A 15,876-nucleotide genomic window follows, 5' to 3' on the forward strand; every position below is an offset into this window, starting at 1 on the left:
TCATTTTCCTCCAAATAAATTTGAATTCTGATTTTGTTTTTAATCCAGAAAGCCTTAAGTGACCCTCGATCATTATTGAACTGTAACAGTGCTGTTGGGCTCTAAATACTTCGGGTCCTCTGCAGTCTACTCAGTGGTTAGATTGAACAGGTTTAAACTGTGATTTGTCAGTCAACATAATAATTATAAACTTACCTTTTATTCATATTTTGAGGTTTGAAAAATAGATTTGCTAAAGCAACATGTTGCTTGTTAATAGGTATTATTGTGCACTTGACACTTGATCTTCAATATTTCAACCTTAGCCTTCCAATACCTTTAATTACTGACTGGAGATTTTTATATTCTTATTTAACTGTTGCTATGAGGTGTTTTTGCCCTTTTATTTATAGCATTTTGTTCTTGATGTACAAAACATGACTTTTTTTTTTTTTTTTCAAAAAATAACATCTTTTTGTTAAGAGGACTCTCTACAACCTAAAAACATGAAAGACCATTAAAAATGTAGATTAGTCCCCTCAGCCATCTGACTGTTCCCAATCAAGCTTTGTGGTAAGACAATTCCAAACTTTTAAAAGTCAATAAACGCACAATTTAAACAGGACTGATCTTTTGCACCATGACAGCAACTTAACAACACATCTGACATATGCTTTTCTATGATTCTCTGCCTTTTTGCAGCACCCGCTAAATCATTAATGGTTTCTCTCCTGCAGCATCCATGATGTAGCATAGATGTATGCAGCCTGTATCCTGCAGAATTACATAATCTCTCATGGGTCACTTAGTTTCTTCAGGCAGCTTCAGATATTAATCAGCCCAAATGTAATGAGGTAGAACAGAATCTCTGATGTAACTAGATTAGGCAGATTAGTGAAACTCCCAGGCAGAACCCATTTCCACATCTTTTCCCACCGTCTGTGGTTGCCTGGCATCCAGTGGCACCTGGGGCCCAGCACTAAATGATGTAACTGTCCTAAGTGCGTAGACTACTTGTTAAACCAAGCCTGAAAAACATCTGTGTGTCTGGGTACTCTATTATGACTTGGTGCTGAGGGCAAAACAACACAGGACCACTCAGCAGCCTCCACTTTATCCACCTCAACTTTAGTTTAAGTTAAATATTTAGAAAACTAAATTCAGGAGGATATCAGAGAGGAAAAACATCAAAATTAACTTCTAAGAATTCTGAAAGCACATTTATTTTAATTACATACTGTTTGAAATGATGAAATAATGGGACATTTGTCTAGGATTCAGTTGTTTTACATTCTTGTCATTAAAAATGTGACGCTATGGATACATAACAAGATGGTCATATTCAGGTATAAAAAGGAAAACCCCGTTAAATTAACATCCATTCATTCAGTTTGCAATACTGAACACATTTTTTCGCAGTTAGAGATACTCAAAACATTAACCCTGAGCAGGAAAGATATTCCGATTTCAGGGCACTACTACATGCTATTATAAAAACAAGGTCTTTTAATAAAAAAAAAAACATGATTGATATTGAATTTTTTTTTAATTAAACTTTTTATGAATTATACGAAGTACAATTCAAGATAGTAATCTCAGTCCAGTGGTATGAACATGGCAAGGTGCATGGCTGCAGAAAAATCTTTACCCCTTTATAAAAGGAACTTCTGAAAAACAAATATACACAATAAATAGTTTAATCTCCAGAATTAAAAATAAACTACATGATTATTAATGCCAATTCTTCAAATCAAAATACAGAAACGTTCCTTTATGCTAAATGAAGAAAACAATCTTTCCATGGCTTATGGACAATCTCTGAGGACACTGCATGAATTTAAATGTACAATAAGACCCAGACATAATCATTTTCATCATATGCTCATCACTGTAGCTGCAGGTGTCTAGCTTATAGGAGCCCCTGTTGTGACAAGTTTATAATAGGCGCCCTTCTTGGCCATAAGTCTATCATGTGTGCCTTGTTCTATGACAGCTCCATTAGACATAACTGCTATGATGTCAGCAGTCTGGATGGTAGACAGCCGGTGAGCAATGACGATACAGGTTCGACCTTTTCTCGCGTCATCCAGAGCAGTCTGGACAGTCTGCAGGAAAACAGAGATTTATACCAATAATTATATAGTTACACAAAGAAATACCTTGTTTTATGTTCATACTGTTTAATTGTGTTTAGAACTGTGTTACCTGTTCACTCTCTGTATCCAGGGCAGACGTAGCTTCATCTAGGAGCAGGATCTTAGGGTTTCTGACGATGGCCCGGGCAATGGCGATGCGCTGTTTTTGTCCTCTTGACAGCTGGGAACCCTGGGCGCCAACCTGAGTCTCATATTTCTTATAATGTGCGAATGTAGAGATATGTAAAAGGTCACAAGGTCAACCATGTCATACTGTAAACCTGTACATCACAATCAAATGCTCTCTATTATTATAGTATTAACTTCTTGGGTTTCCAGTCATTCTTGAACTTGGAAACACTAGTTGACAAAACATCCTCATGACTATTAAGTGGCTGCTCTGGAGCCTTTTTCTCTAATTGTGGTGGGAACTACCACAGAAGCTGTTTTGAGCATTTTTGTAGGTGTTTTTATGTCTGTCTGTCTGTCTGTCTGTCTGTCTATAGACAGCTTTTTTCAACCTCATAACCTTGCAACTGTGCCAACTAGAATCACAAAATTTTACAGGTGTGTAGTTGAGATTACACCAAAGTCCAAGTTCTAAGACAGGTGTGGTCTGTGCAAGGGCACCCAAAGTAGGGTAGGAGGCAGATAAATTACCAGGATTTGCAATGGCAATGTGTGTAAAGCTGTATCTTTAAGTGTTTCCACTTACATCTGGTAGCGTCATCACAAAGTCATGAAGGTAGGCCTTCTTAGCAGCCTCAACAATCTCTTCCATGCTGATACTGCATGTGTTATCTCCATACTGGATATTCTCTGCTATGCTGCAGTCAAACAACACTGGCTCCTGGGACACAATGCCGATCTGAGATCTTAGGAAGGGCACACTGACTGTGTGAGAGGGGCGGCCATCAATCAACTGAAAATAAAAGATGACATAATTAAGATGCTGGAATCGATTAAACTCATTTTGTGATTAGTGAAATGGATGTCTGAATCAGTCTACATACCACTTGGCCTTCATCAGGGTCATAGAACCTTTCCAGCAGTTGAACACTGGTGCTTTTCCCACAGCCGCTGCTCCCAACAAACGCCAGAGTCTGACCAGGCTTCACAGACACAACCATGTTGTTCAACACCTGGATATCTGGCCGAGTTGGATAGGTGAAATTGCAATTGAGGAACTCTATTTCACCTCTGAAGTTGTCCTGAAGATAGATAACAAGGCTTAATTATCATCAAAGGTAACATCATGACAAAATGGCATCCCATTATATCCAATTCCATCTTATTTACTGAATTAACAAACCCATTTCTCTCCATCTGTGTGGCTCATGCTGATTTTAGGAACTCGGTCCAATAATTTGAAAAACTGAGCAGCAGCAGTTTTGGCTTTGGCGTAATCTGGAGTGAAGGAGGAAGCTCTGCCTAGTGCGGTCCCGCTGATGACTACAGCGCTAATCACTCTGGGGAAACATCATATGAACACTGGGTTGATGTTTGGTAATCATCAAAAAGACAAAATACATTTCAACACAGAATCTGAAAAAGACGTTCCATTGAAATACATAATTTCACCAACCTGAAAACCAACATGTATTGTAACCCCTCAGAGCTAACCAGATAGCCTCCATATCTGAAAGACGCAGCATACGCCATGAAGATGACACACTGTGAGAAACCGAAACAAAGCCCGTAGACGATAGCTTTCTTAATGGCAGATTTAAATGGCAGCTCGAGTTTCTGTTCATATGATTCCACAAATGATTTCTCTTTAGCCAAGCCTGCAATTGTCCTGATGTTGGCAAGAGCCTCACTGGATACCTGCGGGAGAAAGTTAAATTCTTACACTGAGGCTTTTGGTATCTCAGAGGAATATAAACACATCAATGGGCGTAAGTGGTAAATGTTCTGTGGAGCTTACCCGACCTGCTGCCTCCATGGCTTTTTTATCTTCATTTGCAAAACCTGTCAGCATTTTGGCTTGGAACACACCAGACAGCCCAAGGAGTGGCAGGAAGCACATAATTACCAAAGTTAACTTCCAACTGAAGTAGAAAGCAATGATGAAAGACGCTCCAATGCTGGTCAACGAGTTCACAATCATGCCAATCTGAGATCCTGTTGCCTGTGGAAACCACACCAGCCACATGTAAAAAAGTAAGTACAGCACCAAACCTATGCTTTTTGTGTGTTATAGCCCAAATAGTGTGAAATATGGACACGCCTATAAATCTGTTACCTACCCCCTGCACCATGGATGCATCGGTGGCTAGTCTGGTGGTCAGAGCTCCAGGGCTGTTTCTGGGGTCATCAAACCAGCCAATCTCCTGTCTCAACATGGCTTGGAAGCCCACTTTCCTTAGACGCCGGGTCAGCAGCTCTCCAGACTTAGCAAAAGCAAATCCCTGAAATATGAAATCAGACTTAGTCTACATGTAAAATCCTTTATTATTTTGCTTGGCTTTTGTCTATATCAAAATAACAGAGATGCAAACTTAAGATGTCTTAAAGGGGACCTATCATGTATTACCATATTTTATGTCAAATATATGTAATGTTAGAATGTTCGACATTCTTGATGAACTTGGCTGAAGTTTCAAATAATGAGGTAAACGTTAGCTATGTGAAAGTAATCCCTGTGAGCAAAACCCAAAACTTCATACTATACTATACTATAACACACCGTCTTTGGTGTTTTTATTTTTTATTTTGAGTTTTTTTGCTTTGGCTACAAGATGACATCAGATCTGGACAGATTTTTTATTTAGTTATCTGCTCCAGGCACCTTACTGCAGGTGATAACATTACATACCCTACACTGCTACGTGAAGCTACATGCTAACACCAGGCAAAGACGTACACCTTGATGCCAATGTTGTCAATTTCTCTCTGATTTCGGATTGCTGGAAGTGTTATATCGTAGACAACTGGAGTTGCTTGAGTTGCTGAAACCTGTTGGTTGTGATTAGGTGCATAAATTCATGATTTTTAATCAGATGTGTGAGACAGAGGGTGAATACAGGAGTTCCATCACTGTCAGTTTGAGGAAAATACATTTTTTTGGAACATTAAAGCATGTAAACCGAAACGTAAGTATGAACCTGAAAATGAGCATAATAGGCCCCTTTTAAATATGTTGCCAATTCTGATACAAACCTGTAAAAACTGGGAAAAGAAACTAGCCACTGCCACAATGCAAAACAGAATACATGTCCCATTAATCTGCGCTCTCTGTTCGTCCATGTCACGAATGGCAAATGTCTGCAAACACAACGATACTATAAGTCATTTGCACTTCAGGAAAAAACACCAACATTTAAAACAGCAATGGGAGTATATGTGAAATGCATAACTCTCACCCCAAGAACTTGGCTGAACAGAATAGCATAGATGGGGTTGACAGAGCCATTGACAGCAGCTCCCAGCGAGCCCAGCAGCATGTACGGCCATTCTGGTTGGTTATACTTTAGGATACGTGCTACCGGGGCAGGCTCTACATATTCGTCTACATCATCCTCACATTTCTGTTAAATACACATTGGAGCTATTAGGTTCCACAGTGATGTTTGCAATTAAGTAAATATATTACATAGTGTAAAAGGGGACCCCAGTACCTCTTCTATTGTGAACTCCTTGTCCGAAAGCATCCCAAGGCTGTCTGGTAATGTGTAACTTGACAATTTGCTAGCCGATCGCAGTCGAACAGAGCCCCTACAGGAGTAATATTGAGAACATCAGATTATTTTATCAAAATTTTTTTTAATATTTTTTTTTTCTGATACAGTTTCGAACTGGATTTACTTTACCCTTTACTGGATGTGCGGCTCCTCACTCTTAGATCAAAGTCTTCTTCAAGAGCTTCATTGATTGCACCTGGCAGGAAAAAAAACACCCAAATCAATACAGCTTTTATTACAATATTTAGCTTCTCTTGCTCTTTAACAGACACAGGAAGGACCTTTAAAAAACTCTATAGGACTCCTGCTGAGTGTATATCTGAAAGGTGCTGTTTCAACCAATAGGGGATGAGCCACCAATCTCTTGTGATGCTGCGATGAATTTGAAGGTACAAGGCAACAAGGTTAAAGGGTCCTGCCTGTGTACACAGAACATGGATTATGATACTCGATTTTTTTTTTTTTTTACATATTTTGCTATCTTTCCAGCATCTTTCCAGGTAAATCTGACAGAGTATGGCCACAAGCCTGTAAGACCCACACAACAACCACCACCTCTGACTGTGTCTGACAGATAGAGGTGGCTACAGTAATATAGCTGGTAGGTAACTGTCAGCAACATCCTCTTGCTGTGAGGCGTATATGCAACCACCACACCACCATTATGGCCTTCTATAGGACAAAACATGTAAAATGTAAAATTCTGGCTTTTCATACATAGAAAGATCAAAAACAATGACCGGCAGGTAAATCTATAGAGACTGGTTGCAGCCAATTCTCATTCCAAAGTCATCAAATACGACTGCTTTGTCAGTGATTTCGGCTTCAGATGCCTAAAGCCACCTTTCAGTGTGTAATGTGGTCGTACCGAGCCTTTTGTGGTGTAATAATGGGCCGCCAGTTGGCTGGACCACACCTGACACGGAAGTATGATACGCCAGTGGATCGCATAAAAGCTGCCGGTAATAATGTAATATAAAGAGCTGGAAAGTCTCTATAGGGTTGGCAACAGCAGTGGTGGATGTGTCCAACAAACCCTGGACTTTCACCCGGGAGGTGGGTGTTTGCTTCCCATATGAATGTAGAGCCAAACCAAAACCTAATCATATACTTGTGTTGACATCCTGGTGTCGGTTGGGGCGTCTTGGAACTTAAACAACAGATGCAGAAGGATACCTAACATGTGACAGACTTAAAGGTGGTTGACAAAGTGGCAATATGTGATGACTTCAGCTTGGTAATTCCTACCTTTATTTGTGTTGGATGTGCCTTGGTTCTGCAGGGTGACCAAAGTGAAGTAGACACCTTTCCTTTCTAGCAGCTCACTGTGTGTTCCCCTCTCCACTGCTTGTCCATGCTCAAAACCAATGATGACATCTGCATTTCTAATCGTGGACAGACGGTGGGCTATAGAAATTGTTGTCCTGCCCATGCGCACCTGCACAGATGCTAGTTATTAGGGTGTCTTTCAACAAAAAATGCATTCGGTTATGTAGTTTGTGGGCAAAGAGTGACTCACCTTATCCAGTGCCTCCTGGACAACAGCCTCACTCTCATTGTCTAGGGCAGATGTGGCCATATCCAGCAGGAGGATCCTGGGGTTTCGGATCAGAGCTCGAGCGATAGCAATCCTCTGCTTCTGTCCTCCGCTCATCTGTCCTCCCCCTTCTCCCACTAGAGTATCAAATTTCTGTTGGATGAATAGCAATATGTTAATTTGGGGCTAAACTATTGTATGTTCTGTAATTCTTCTGAAATATCTTTAAATATGTAGATGTACCTGTGGCATATCCATGATAAAATTATAAGCATTAGCCTCTTTTGTTGCCTGGATGATGTCTTCCATGGTTACTCCAGGTCGACCAAACCGGATGTTTTCTGCAATAGTTGTTGCAAACAGCACCGGCTCCTGCTCTACAATACCAATGAGAGATCTGAGCCACTGGATGTTTAAAGTGCGAATGTCATGGCCATCCAAAGTCACCTGAGAACGAGAATTACATATGTGGTATTACAGTGAAGCCTTCAAACTCTCCACTGATGTCCTGTGTGTTGGCGTGGGTGTTTGCAGGTACTGCAATGTTACCATTCCTTCCTTTGGGTCATAAAACCTTTGGATGAGCTGGATCGTTGTGCTCTTTCCAGATCCACTTGGTCCCACAAAAGCAGTGGTTTCTCCTGCTTTAATCTGCATGCTCAGATCATTTAAAATCTGAAAAAGTGGTTGACTTTTTATGAGTTGAATTTTGATAAGTGAGAAATGGACATAAATAAATGCTTGTTGAAGAAATTTACCTTGACTTCAGGCCGGGATGGGTAGTAGAAAGAGACATTATGGAACTCAATGTCACCTTTTACTCTGTCTAGTTTGTGACCTTCTTCTGAGAAACAATCAATTTCTGGTACCTGTGAACATAACAGCACAGAACCTTATTGTAAGGTGAAAATTTTGTCTTTTAAAATGTACTGTTTCAAATCTGGGTTGTATCTGCAAAAAAAGTCTGAAATAGTATCCTGATTTTACCCGGTCAATTGTGTCAAAGATTGCTTTTGCTGCAGCACGACCAGAAGCAAAGGCCTCTAGGCAGGGTGAGGCCTGGCCAAGGTTCATAGCTGCCATGAGTACTCCAAAGAACACCTGAAAAAATAACAACAACACCGCAGCAATGGTGAAACAATTGCCACCGTCTTTCAAATACTTAGCTGGGGGTCAAGACTCCCCGTGGGGTCGCAAGATAAATCTGAGGGAGCATGAGTAAGCGGAGTAGCAGTCACAAGAAAAAAAAGGTTGGGAACCAATGAGTATAGTTGAACAGTTGAAAAGTAGTGAAGATGTAACACAAGCAAGCTATGTGGCAGCTCATGTAATTGCTACCTATGGTAAGCAGTTCAGTGATGTAGAGCTCATGTGAGAATGCTTGGTGAAAGTGGTTGACTTCCTGTGTCTTGAACCTGTGCAGTCCTCAGGGAGATACCGGCTCCCTAAAAAGGCACTAACTGATCAAAGCTTTGAGCAACGTTGATGTAGAGTATCAGAAATTGAATGCATTTATTTGTACATACCTGAATAAGAGTACCAGGAGTCAGCTCTTTGGTGTCGATGACCAACTTAGATCCATACCAAAAGGCCAAAGCGAAACATAAGAAAATGGTGCACCACAGGTATCCTTGAAAAATGCCAACAATTGTGCCCTTTTTCACGCCCCAGTTCTGAGCTTCCACGAGATTTCTGTCATATCTGTACAAAGGTCACATTCCAGTTTCATATCAAATCACAGAGTAATATTCCATCAACCTCTTAGGATTTTACAAAATCTTACAAAATACCTTTCAGCTTCTTTTTCCTCCCCGCCAAACGCTGCGACTGTCCTGATGGATGACATGACCTCATCAGCCACCGCCCCTGCCTTTGCGTAGGACTTTAGCTCTCGTCCTGTCAGCCTGGCCACAGCCTTTAGCAACAACAAAGAAAATTACATACATACATCATTTTGTGATACATGATTCCACATACAGTAAGAAATCACTGTTTGATTCACAACTTTACCATGGCCATAAGTCCTGCAGCTACACCAATCAGCGGGCTCACTGCTATGACCACCAGAGTCAGCTTCCATCCACCAATGAATCCAACCATGAAGCCAAACACAAATGTAGAGATCCTCTCAATGAAGATAGCCACCTGGTCAGCGATGGCATTGTTGATCTTGTTGATATCACTGTAAAGGAACAGGAACATTAAAACCTTCTCCAGCTTTGTACTGATAACAGCCTGATCTGCAGATAAAGAGAACTCACTCCGACATCCTTGTGTTTAGTTCACCAACAGAGTTGCAGTCAAACCATCCAATCTCCATTTGCATAACTTTCCTGAAATAAGTCTTTCTCATTCTATCAACTTGTCTTGCAGCTGCTGACACCCAGAAGTCAATCTGCAGTGAACAGATTTGTACAACATTATCTCTCTGAGTACATATAATGTGCTACATCATCATACACCATAATTACTCAGAGAGGGGTTAAAATTAAAGGGACAATTCACCCCAGAATCAAAAATACATATTTTTCCTCTTCCCTGTAGTGCTACTTATTGATCTAGATTGTTTTGGTGTGAGTTGCAGGGTGTTGGAGATATCAACCATAGAGATAAGTGCTTTCTCCATGGGCCCCTCTCACAGCTCAGAAGCAAGCGTGTATCTATAGATAAGAGGCTCATGCACGTGACAGCATGAGATGTAAATTTAATGGCATCCTTCTCTGGCTGAGCTGTAACAGCTAGCTCAGTAGTGCTAGATAAGTTAGCAGTAGATGTGTGCTTCCTTCTGTGCGGTGAGCCACACAAGCTGTGTGCCATCTAGGTCCATTATATTCAACAAAGAGCAGACATCTCTATGGCCAATATCTCTAACATCCAGGTATTCACGCTAAAGCAATCCAGACTAATAACTACTACTAGATGGTCCATAGGGACTTGGTTTGGGAGCTGGAGGGTCGCCTGTTCAAGTCCCCGTCCAGACCAAAATATAGAGCGTGGAGTGGTAGCTGAAGAGGTGCCAGTTCACCTCCTGGGCACTGCCGAGGCGCCCTTGAGCAAGGCACCAAACCCTCCAACCGCTCGGAGCGCCTGTCATGGGCAGCCCCACTCTGACATCTCTCCACTTAGTGCATGTATAGGTCCTGTTTGTGCATGTGTGTGTGTTCGGACCTGTGTGTAATTGACAACAGAGCAAAAACATTGAATTTCCCCTCTGGGACTAACAAAGTATATAAAATTTAAAAAAAATAATGAAATTAAATTACAGGTATGAGGAAATTTGTGTGTTTTTAATTTTGGAGTGAACTGTCCCTTTAAAGTTGAAAGTATAAATACTTACTTGAAAATAGCTAACAACTAGAACTCCTATTCCAATGCCAACATAGTAATATGCAAACATGGTCATCTGTGCTTCAATATCCACCCTGCAGAGAGAATAAAATAAGTAACAGCAGCTTTTAAACTGTAACTACACATCAACAAATCAACTGTCAACTAAAGACTCACCCACACTGCACAGTGCTGTTTTCAGCTGTTGTGTATATGGAGCCATTTTTCCAATAAATGGTGTTGTTGTTGCATGTCTTGTTTATGTCTTTCAGTTCTTGGACCTCCAGCTCATACGCCACAAACGTGTTTGTCATCCTGCCGTACACCAGGAGCATGAGAGGTGCAGCTGCACCGTGTATGAGGGCGCACAAGCCCCCCACCACCATCATTGCGACGTCTTTGGAAGTGGCAAATCGAAACTGCAAAAAGGAAGTTGCTGATTTTTAAAAATTATTTTAACAATATTTGTGAGAATTTGCTCCCTGTTTTCTACTTTCTTATTGATCTGTAATGATCAAACAAAAGATAGTACAGTGGTGCAGAGAGGTAAGAGCATGACTCACATCCTTTGGCCTGAGATGCCTGAATTTGATCAGCTTATGGCATGTTCTTAAGTAAAATCTTAATCTTAAAAAATAAGTAGTAGGGTGTCAAATACATGGAGTTGAGTGAAAAGTAATGGAAATATTCAAGTAAAGTACCTAAAATTTCCCTTAATCCATTCAGGTGCCTCCTCCACTCCAAATGACATAATTTATTTCATATTTTTTACATCATAAAAGCTATTGTAATCAATATTTTGTCTCTATTTTGACAAATAAACTAATAAAATTCAAAAGAATTCTCTAAGCACTTCCACTGTAGCAACAAACAAGCTTTTCGTTATCTGTTTTAAAGGGATACACTCCTCATTATGGGTGATATCTAGCTTTTGCTCCCACATGGTTTGAATGTTCTTATCATGAGTCACTTTGGACAAAACCATCTGCCATTTGAATGTTAAGTAATGTTAAATATACTGGGTTACTTTCCACAAACATGATGAGCAAAGAGACAGTATTTACCAGCTGAAAGTATCCAACAGTCAGTGTCTTTTCTTTTTTCTTCTCATCTCTGTAACACATGTAAAGTACAGTAAGCCCCAGGAATATTTAATAACTGCAAACATACTGTGCTCTGAAACATTTGGGAGAGGCAATCTTGAAGTCTAAACTTACCCATTCTCAATGTCTGCTAAAAAAAAAAAAGAAAAAGAGGAACAACTATATTTAGTCACTCGTAATCACTTGGCTTTTTAATCAGACTTTACTTTTATTGTGTCCACTTCTTAAGATTGAAAACAGATCACTCACTTCTTTTATCTGTTCCTGATGTTGTAAATTTAATTGATTTATTCATGTCTGTCGCCCTGACTCAGGCAGGTGTGTCCTCACTTGGCAACTGTGAATAGAAAATTATCTGTATGATAATTTGGATGTTAATCAGTGGGATCCATGGTCCAGTGCGAATCAGGAGATCCAAGTTTTCAGACTCACAATATTCCATACATACATCTACAAAGTATAACAACAAATTCCCGGTGTCCGACAAAATTTACGACTATGGAAAAGACTTCAAATATTAAATTAAGTTAATATTCATCTAATGACTAATTCACAATTACCTATGTAGTCGAATGGATGATTCGTTTTGCTCAAAAATTTAGTTTTGATCCGACAGCATGGACACAAGAGGTGAGTGACATATAACAGCAACACACTGCTTTGAGCAGCATACTATCCAAATGTCAACAACAAAACATGATTAAATTATGGTACGTAGATTATGATAAGAAGAGCAATCGTTAGAGGGTAATCCTGGTTGGGCATGAACACAACGTAACACTTTATCATGGAAGAAAAGCCAAATGTACCGTACCTGGAGTTTTCACTGAACGTCTGTTATCTTCAGAAATCCACCAGCACCACTGAGGCTCATCAGAGTAAATTCCTATCTTAACTGTCTTATTTTCAGGTCACCTATGCCTCTCCTTTCCCATTATCTACACCTCCATTAGCTGATAAGAGTTGTGAGAGCATGAAACCTTTACTAGACTGCCTTTGTGAGGCAAAATCAATCTCTAAACCAAGTTAATGTTCATTTACTGCTATGACAGTCATTTTAAGTGTTATTTTAAGTGACTGTAAAATGGGTTTCATGACTGTAAGGCCATTAGTTATTGTCAGGCGCTGTCTCCATACACACATAATCAAGTTAAAATGTCATGAATAAGGACACTAAACAACAAGAGACACTAAACAACTATAAAAAGGGGCAAAACAACCACAGATACAAAAAAAAATAGGGACAAAACTACCAAAAAGAGACGCAAAACCACAGAGAGATGTGTAACGACTGCAAAGTGACGCAAAACAAAGAAGAGGGGAAAAAAACTACAAAATCTGTGTGTCTGAGGTGCTGGGGCCTTCTGCATGTCTATACCCAGTGGTCCATTGTTTCATGATCAGCTCATGTTCGTAACCATTACATTTCACCTGTTTTAGGGCTAATTATTAATTTCAGAAAGTTTTGAAACACACAATTAATTTTGTGTATCATTATTAGATCTATCATCCATTTGTCTCATTTCTTTTTAACTACCCAACAGTGTGGAGTTTCTGTATTTCAGTGTATGTATAAAATACATTGTTGACTAAAAGTAGACCTGGAGACAAACTTATGGTAACCTAATCAAGCAGATGTTCAGGGGGTTAATGCCCGCTAGGACAAGAGGGCCTGGGTTCGGAATTTGCTCCTTCTTTACAGCCGGTTATTAGTCACAACACAGGTGATTGATAATACCACAAGAAGGAGGGTTGAAAGACACGCATTGATAAACACTGCCTGTCTGATCTACAGCTGAGGGTTGTCTGGTATGCAGAGGCCTGCACTAACAACTGTGTACAAATATAGGTGTAGAGAAACATCAATCCAGAGTGGAAGGGCAGTGGGCCCATGGAGAGTGCATATAAATAGGGCCCAGAATTTGGTACTCCACCCCTGGTAAAACTATTAAAGTGTCTTCAGGTAACATTTCTCAAAGGTTCTTAAAAAGATTCATAAAAAAGTAACCCTCTTGGATCACTCCATTACTAATGCTTGGTGCTTGGCCCCCTCCTCTTCATCCTCTGTTACCCCTTGGAAATATCATACAACACCACGGACTACACTTCCACTGTTACGCCGACGACACCCAGCTATACATCTCCACCAAATCTATCACTCTAGTCATTCTTTCCACCATCACAAACTGCCTGACTGACATCAAATCTTGGATGGACAACAACTTCCTGAAACTAAACAGCAATAAACAGAACTCATCATTACTGGACCCAAAGCTCTCCTACCTTCTCCTCAGGACTTCTCCCTCCACATCGACGGTCACAATACCACTTCCTCCACCTCGGTATCATAATTGACCCCACTCTCTGCTTCAAACCCCATATCAGCAACATCCCCAGGACATCATTCTTCCATCTCCCGCACCATTCTTCCAGCACCTCCCTTACCCACTCCACTGCAGAAATACTCATCCACGCTTTTATAACCTACAGACTTGACTACTGTAATAGCATTCTCTATGGTCTTCCCTCTACCAGCCTTCAAAAACTGCAGCACATACAGAACTCTGCTGCCCGGTTACTCACCCGCACTGACCTCCCCCACCCGCCGAGTTCGCTCTACTGACTCCATCCTCCCGACCCCCATCACTAGAACTAAGCACCAAACCTTGGGACACTGAGCCTCGCCACCGCTGCCCCACCCCTCTAGAACTCCCTCCCACTCAACACCAGAAATGCAGACTCCCTGTAGACTTTCAAATCACTGTTAAAAACCCATCTGTTCAAACTGGCATTTCCCTAGTTTCCAACAGTCATTTTTTGTTTTTATTTGATTATTATTGACATTTTTCAGCACTGTAAAGCGTCTTTGAGTGTCCTGAAAGGTGCTATATAAATAACTAACTGTTGAGACTATTCTGAGAATATTCTTTGAGAATTTGGCGTTGCAGTTTCCTGTGTTAGGCCATTTTTGTTGCCAGCCTTAAAGTAGGTGGTAAAAAGTGGCCATACAGCATTGAAGGATAGGAGCAGAGGTGGGTAGAGTAGCCAAATGTTGTACTCAAGTAAGAGTACTGATACTTTAGAACAATATTACTCAAGTAAAAGTAAAAAGTAGTTATCCAAATAATTACTTGAATAAGAGTAAAAGAGTATTTGGTGAAAAAACTACTCAAGTACTGAGTAACTGTTGAGTAACGTCTGATTTATTTGTAAAATAAGAACATGAACGTAATCAATCAATCAAAAATAATAATCTGCAAATTCATGTATTTTAAACGATACCCCTTTAACTAAAACAAAAATAATTAAATCTTCACAAACATAACATAAATCAAGGCACAAGAAAGATGTAAAAATGTATTCTTATACTGTACATTTATATATATATATATATATGTAATTATGTACTCAGAGGTGGGTAGAGTAGCCAAATATTCTACTCAAGTAAGAGTATTGTTGCTTTAAAACAATATAACTCAAGTAAAAGTAAAAAGTATTTTGCATTAAAACCACTCTGAAAAGTACAATTTATCCAAAAAGTTACTCACGTAAATGTAACTGAGTAAATGTAACTAGTTACTACCCACCTCTGGGTAGGAGGGAGTTAATGTAAAATATTTCATTTGGCCTATTAGGTGCAACTTGCTGTAATACAGTGCCTAGTATCTGCATATTCATAGATTTTAGATTTAATGAGGTCAGACTGGTAGAAAAAGATTTCTGCACACTTACATCAGTTGTTGTACCTAATAGCAAGATCAAGCTGGGTGGAATAGTGGTCGTTCTGCAGGTTCAATCAGGTTAAAGGATTAGATTGAATTTAAAGAACTTTAAAGAGGTAATTTAACTTATTGTAGTAAGCTAAAAAAACAAACAAAACAAAAACAAAAAACACGAATTATTATTCAAAGCAAGGGACTGTTGATCACTCTTTAAAGTTTAGAAACACATTGACTAATGCAGCTTCATCAACAAGTCTTATTATATTTTGGTGAATTTGTAATGTTAAAATAAAAATAAAACACATTGTTTAGAGACATTAGTATTCTTTCTATGCCTGCTATGGAAACAGCCCATGTCAAGGTTTTATCTAGCTGCCATTATCAGGCAGT

General features: G+C 39.8%; 1 protein-coding gene across 1 annotated transcript; it reads right to left on the reverse strand.

The window, feature by feature from the left end:
* Positions 1–1,583: 1,583 nt before the first annotated feature.
* abcb11a (ATP-binding cassette, sub-family B (MDR/TAP), member 11a) lies at positions 1,584–14,088 on the reverse strand. Its single transcript, XM_049593320.1, has 28 exons — positions 14,048–14,088; positions 12,014–12,101; positions 11,879–11,894; positions 11,726–11,774; positions 10,839–11,080; positions 10,672–10,756; positions 9,596–9,729; positions 9,345–9,516; positions 9,125–9,249; positions 8,861–9,035; positions 8,322–8,435; positions 8,093–8,203; positions 7,884–8,009; positions 7,578–7,781; positions 7,317–7,487; positions 7,046–7,235; positions 5,927–5,993; positions 5,735–5,831; positions 5,480–5,644; positions 5,277–5,381; positions 4,364–4,525; positions 4,042–4,245; positions 3,700–3,941; positions 3,427–3,583; positions 3,128–3,325; positions 2,830–3,036; positions 2,185–2,331; positions 1,584–2,084 (listed from the first exon to the last, which is right to left on the reverse strand). The coding sequence occupies exons 2-28, from the start codon at positions 12,057–12,059 to the stop codon at positions 1,884–1,886; spliced, it is 3,912 nt and encodes a 1,303-aa protein (XP_049449277.1). The 5' UTR covers positions 12,060–12,101; positions 14,048–14,088; the 3' UTR covers positions 1,584–1,883.
* Positions 14,089–15,876: the final 1,788 nt, after the last annotated feature.

Source organism: Epinephelus fuscoguttatus, linkage group LG13, assembly GCF_011397635.1.
Source record: "Epinephelus fuscoguttatus linkage group LG13, E.fuscoguttatus.final_Chr_v1".
NCBI classification, from domain to species: domain Eukaryota; kingdom Metazoa; phylum Chordata; class Actinopteri; order Perciformes; family Serranidae; genus Epinephelus; species Epinephelus fuscoguttatus.

Bases quoted from the DNA above. Each gene is read 5' to 3' on its own strand.
- abcb11a (XM_049593320.1), bottom strand. From the start codon at position 12,059: ATGAATAAATCAATTAAATTTACAACATCAGGAACAGATAAAAGAA. The intron at 9,250-9,344 runs GTAAAGTTGTGA...TTGTTGCTAAAG, and splicing joins CTGCAGGACTTATGGCCATG to GCTGTGGCCAGGCTGACAGG. The intron at 2,085-2,184 runs GTAACACAGTTC...GTTTTCCTGCAG, and splicing joins TGGATACAGAGAGTGAACAG to ACTGTCCAGACTGCTCTGGA.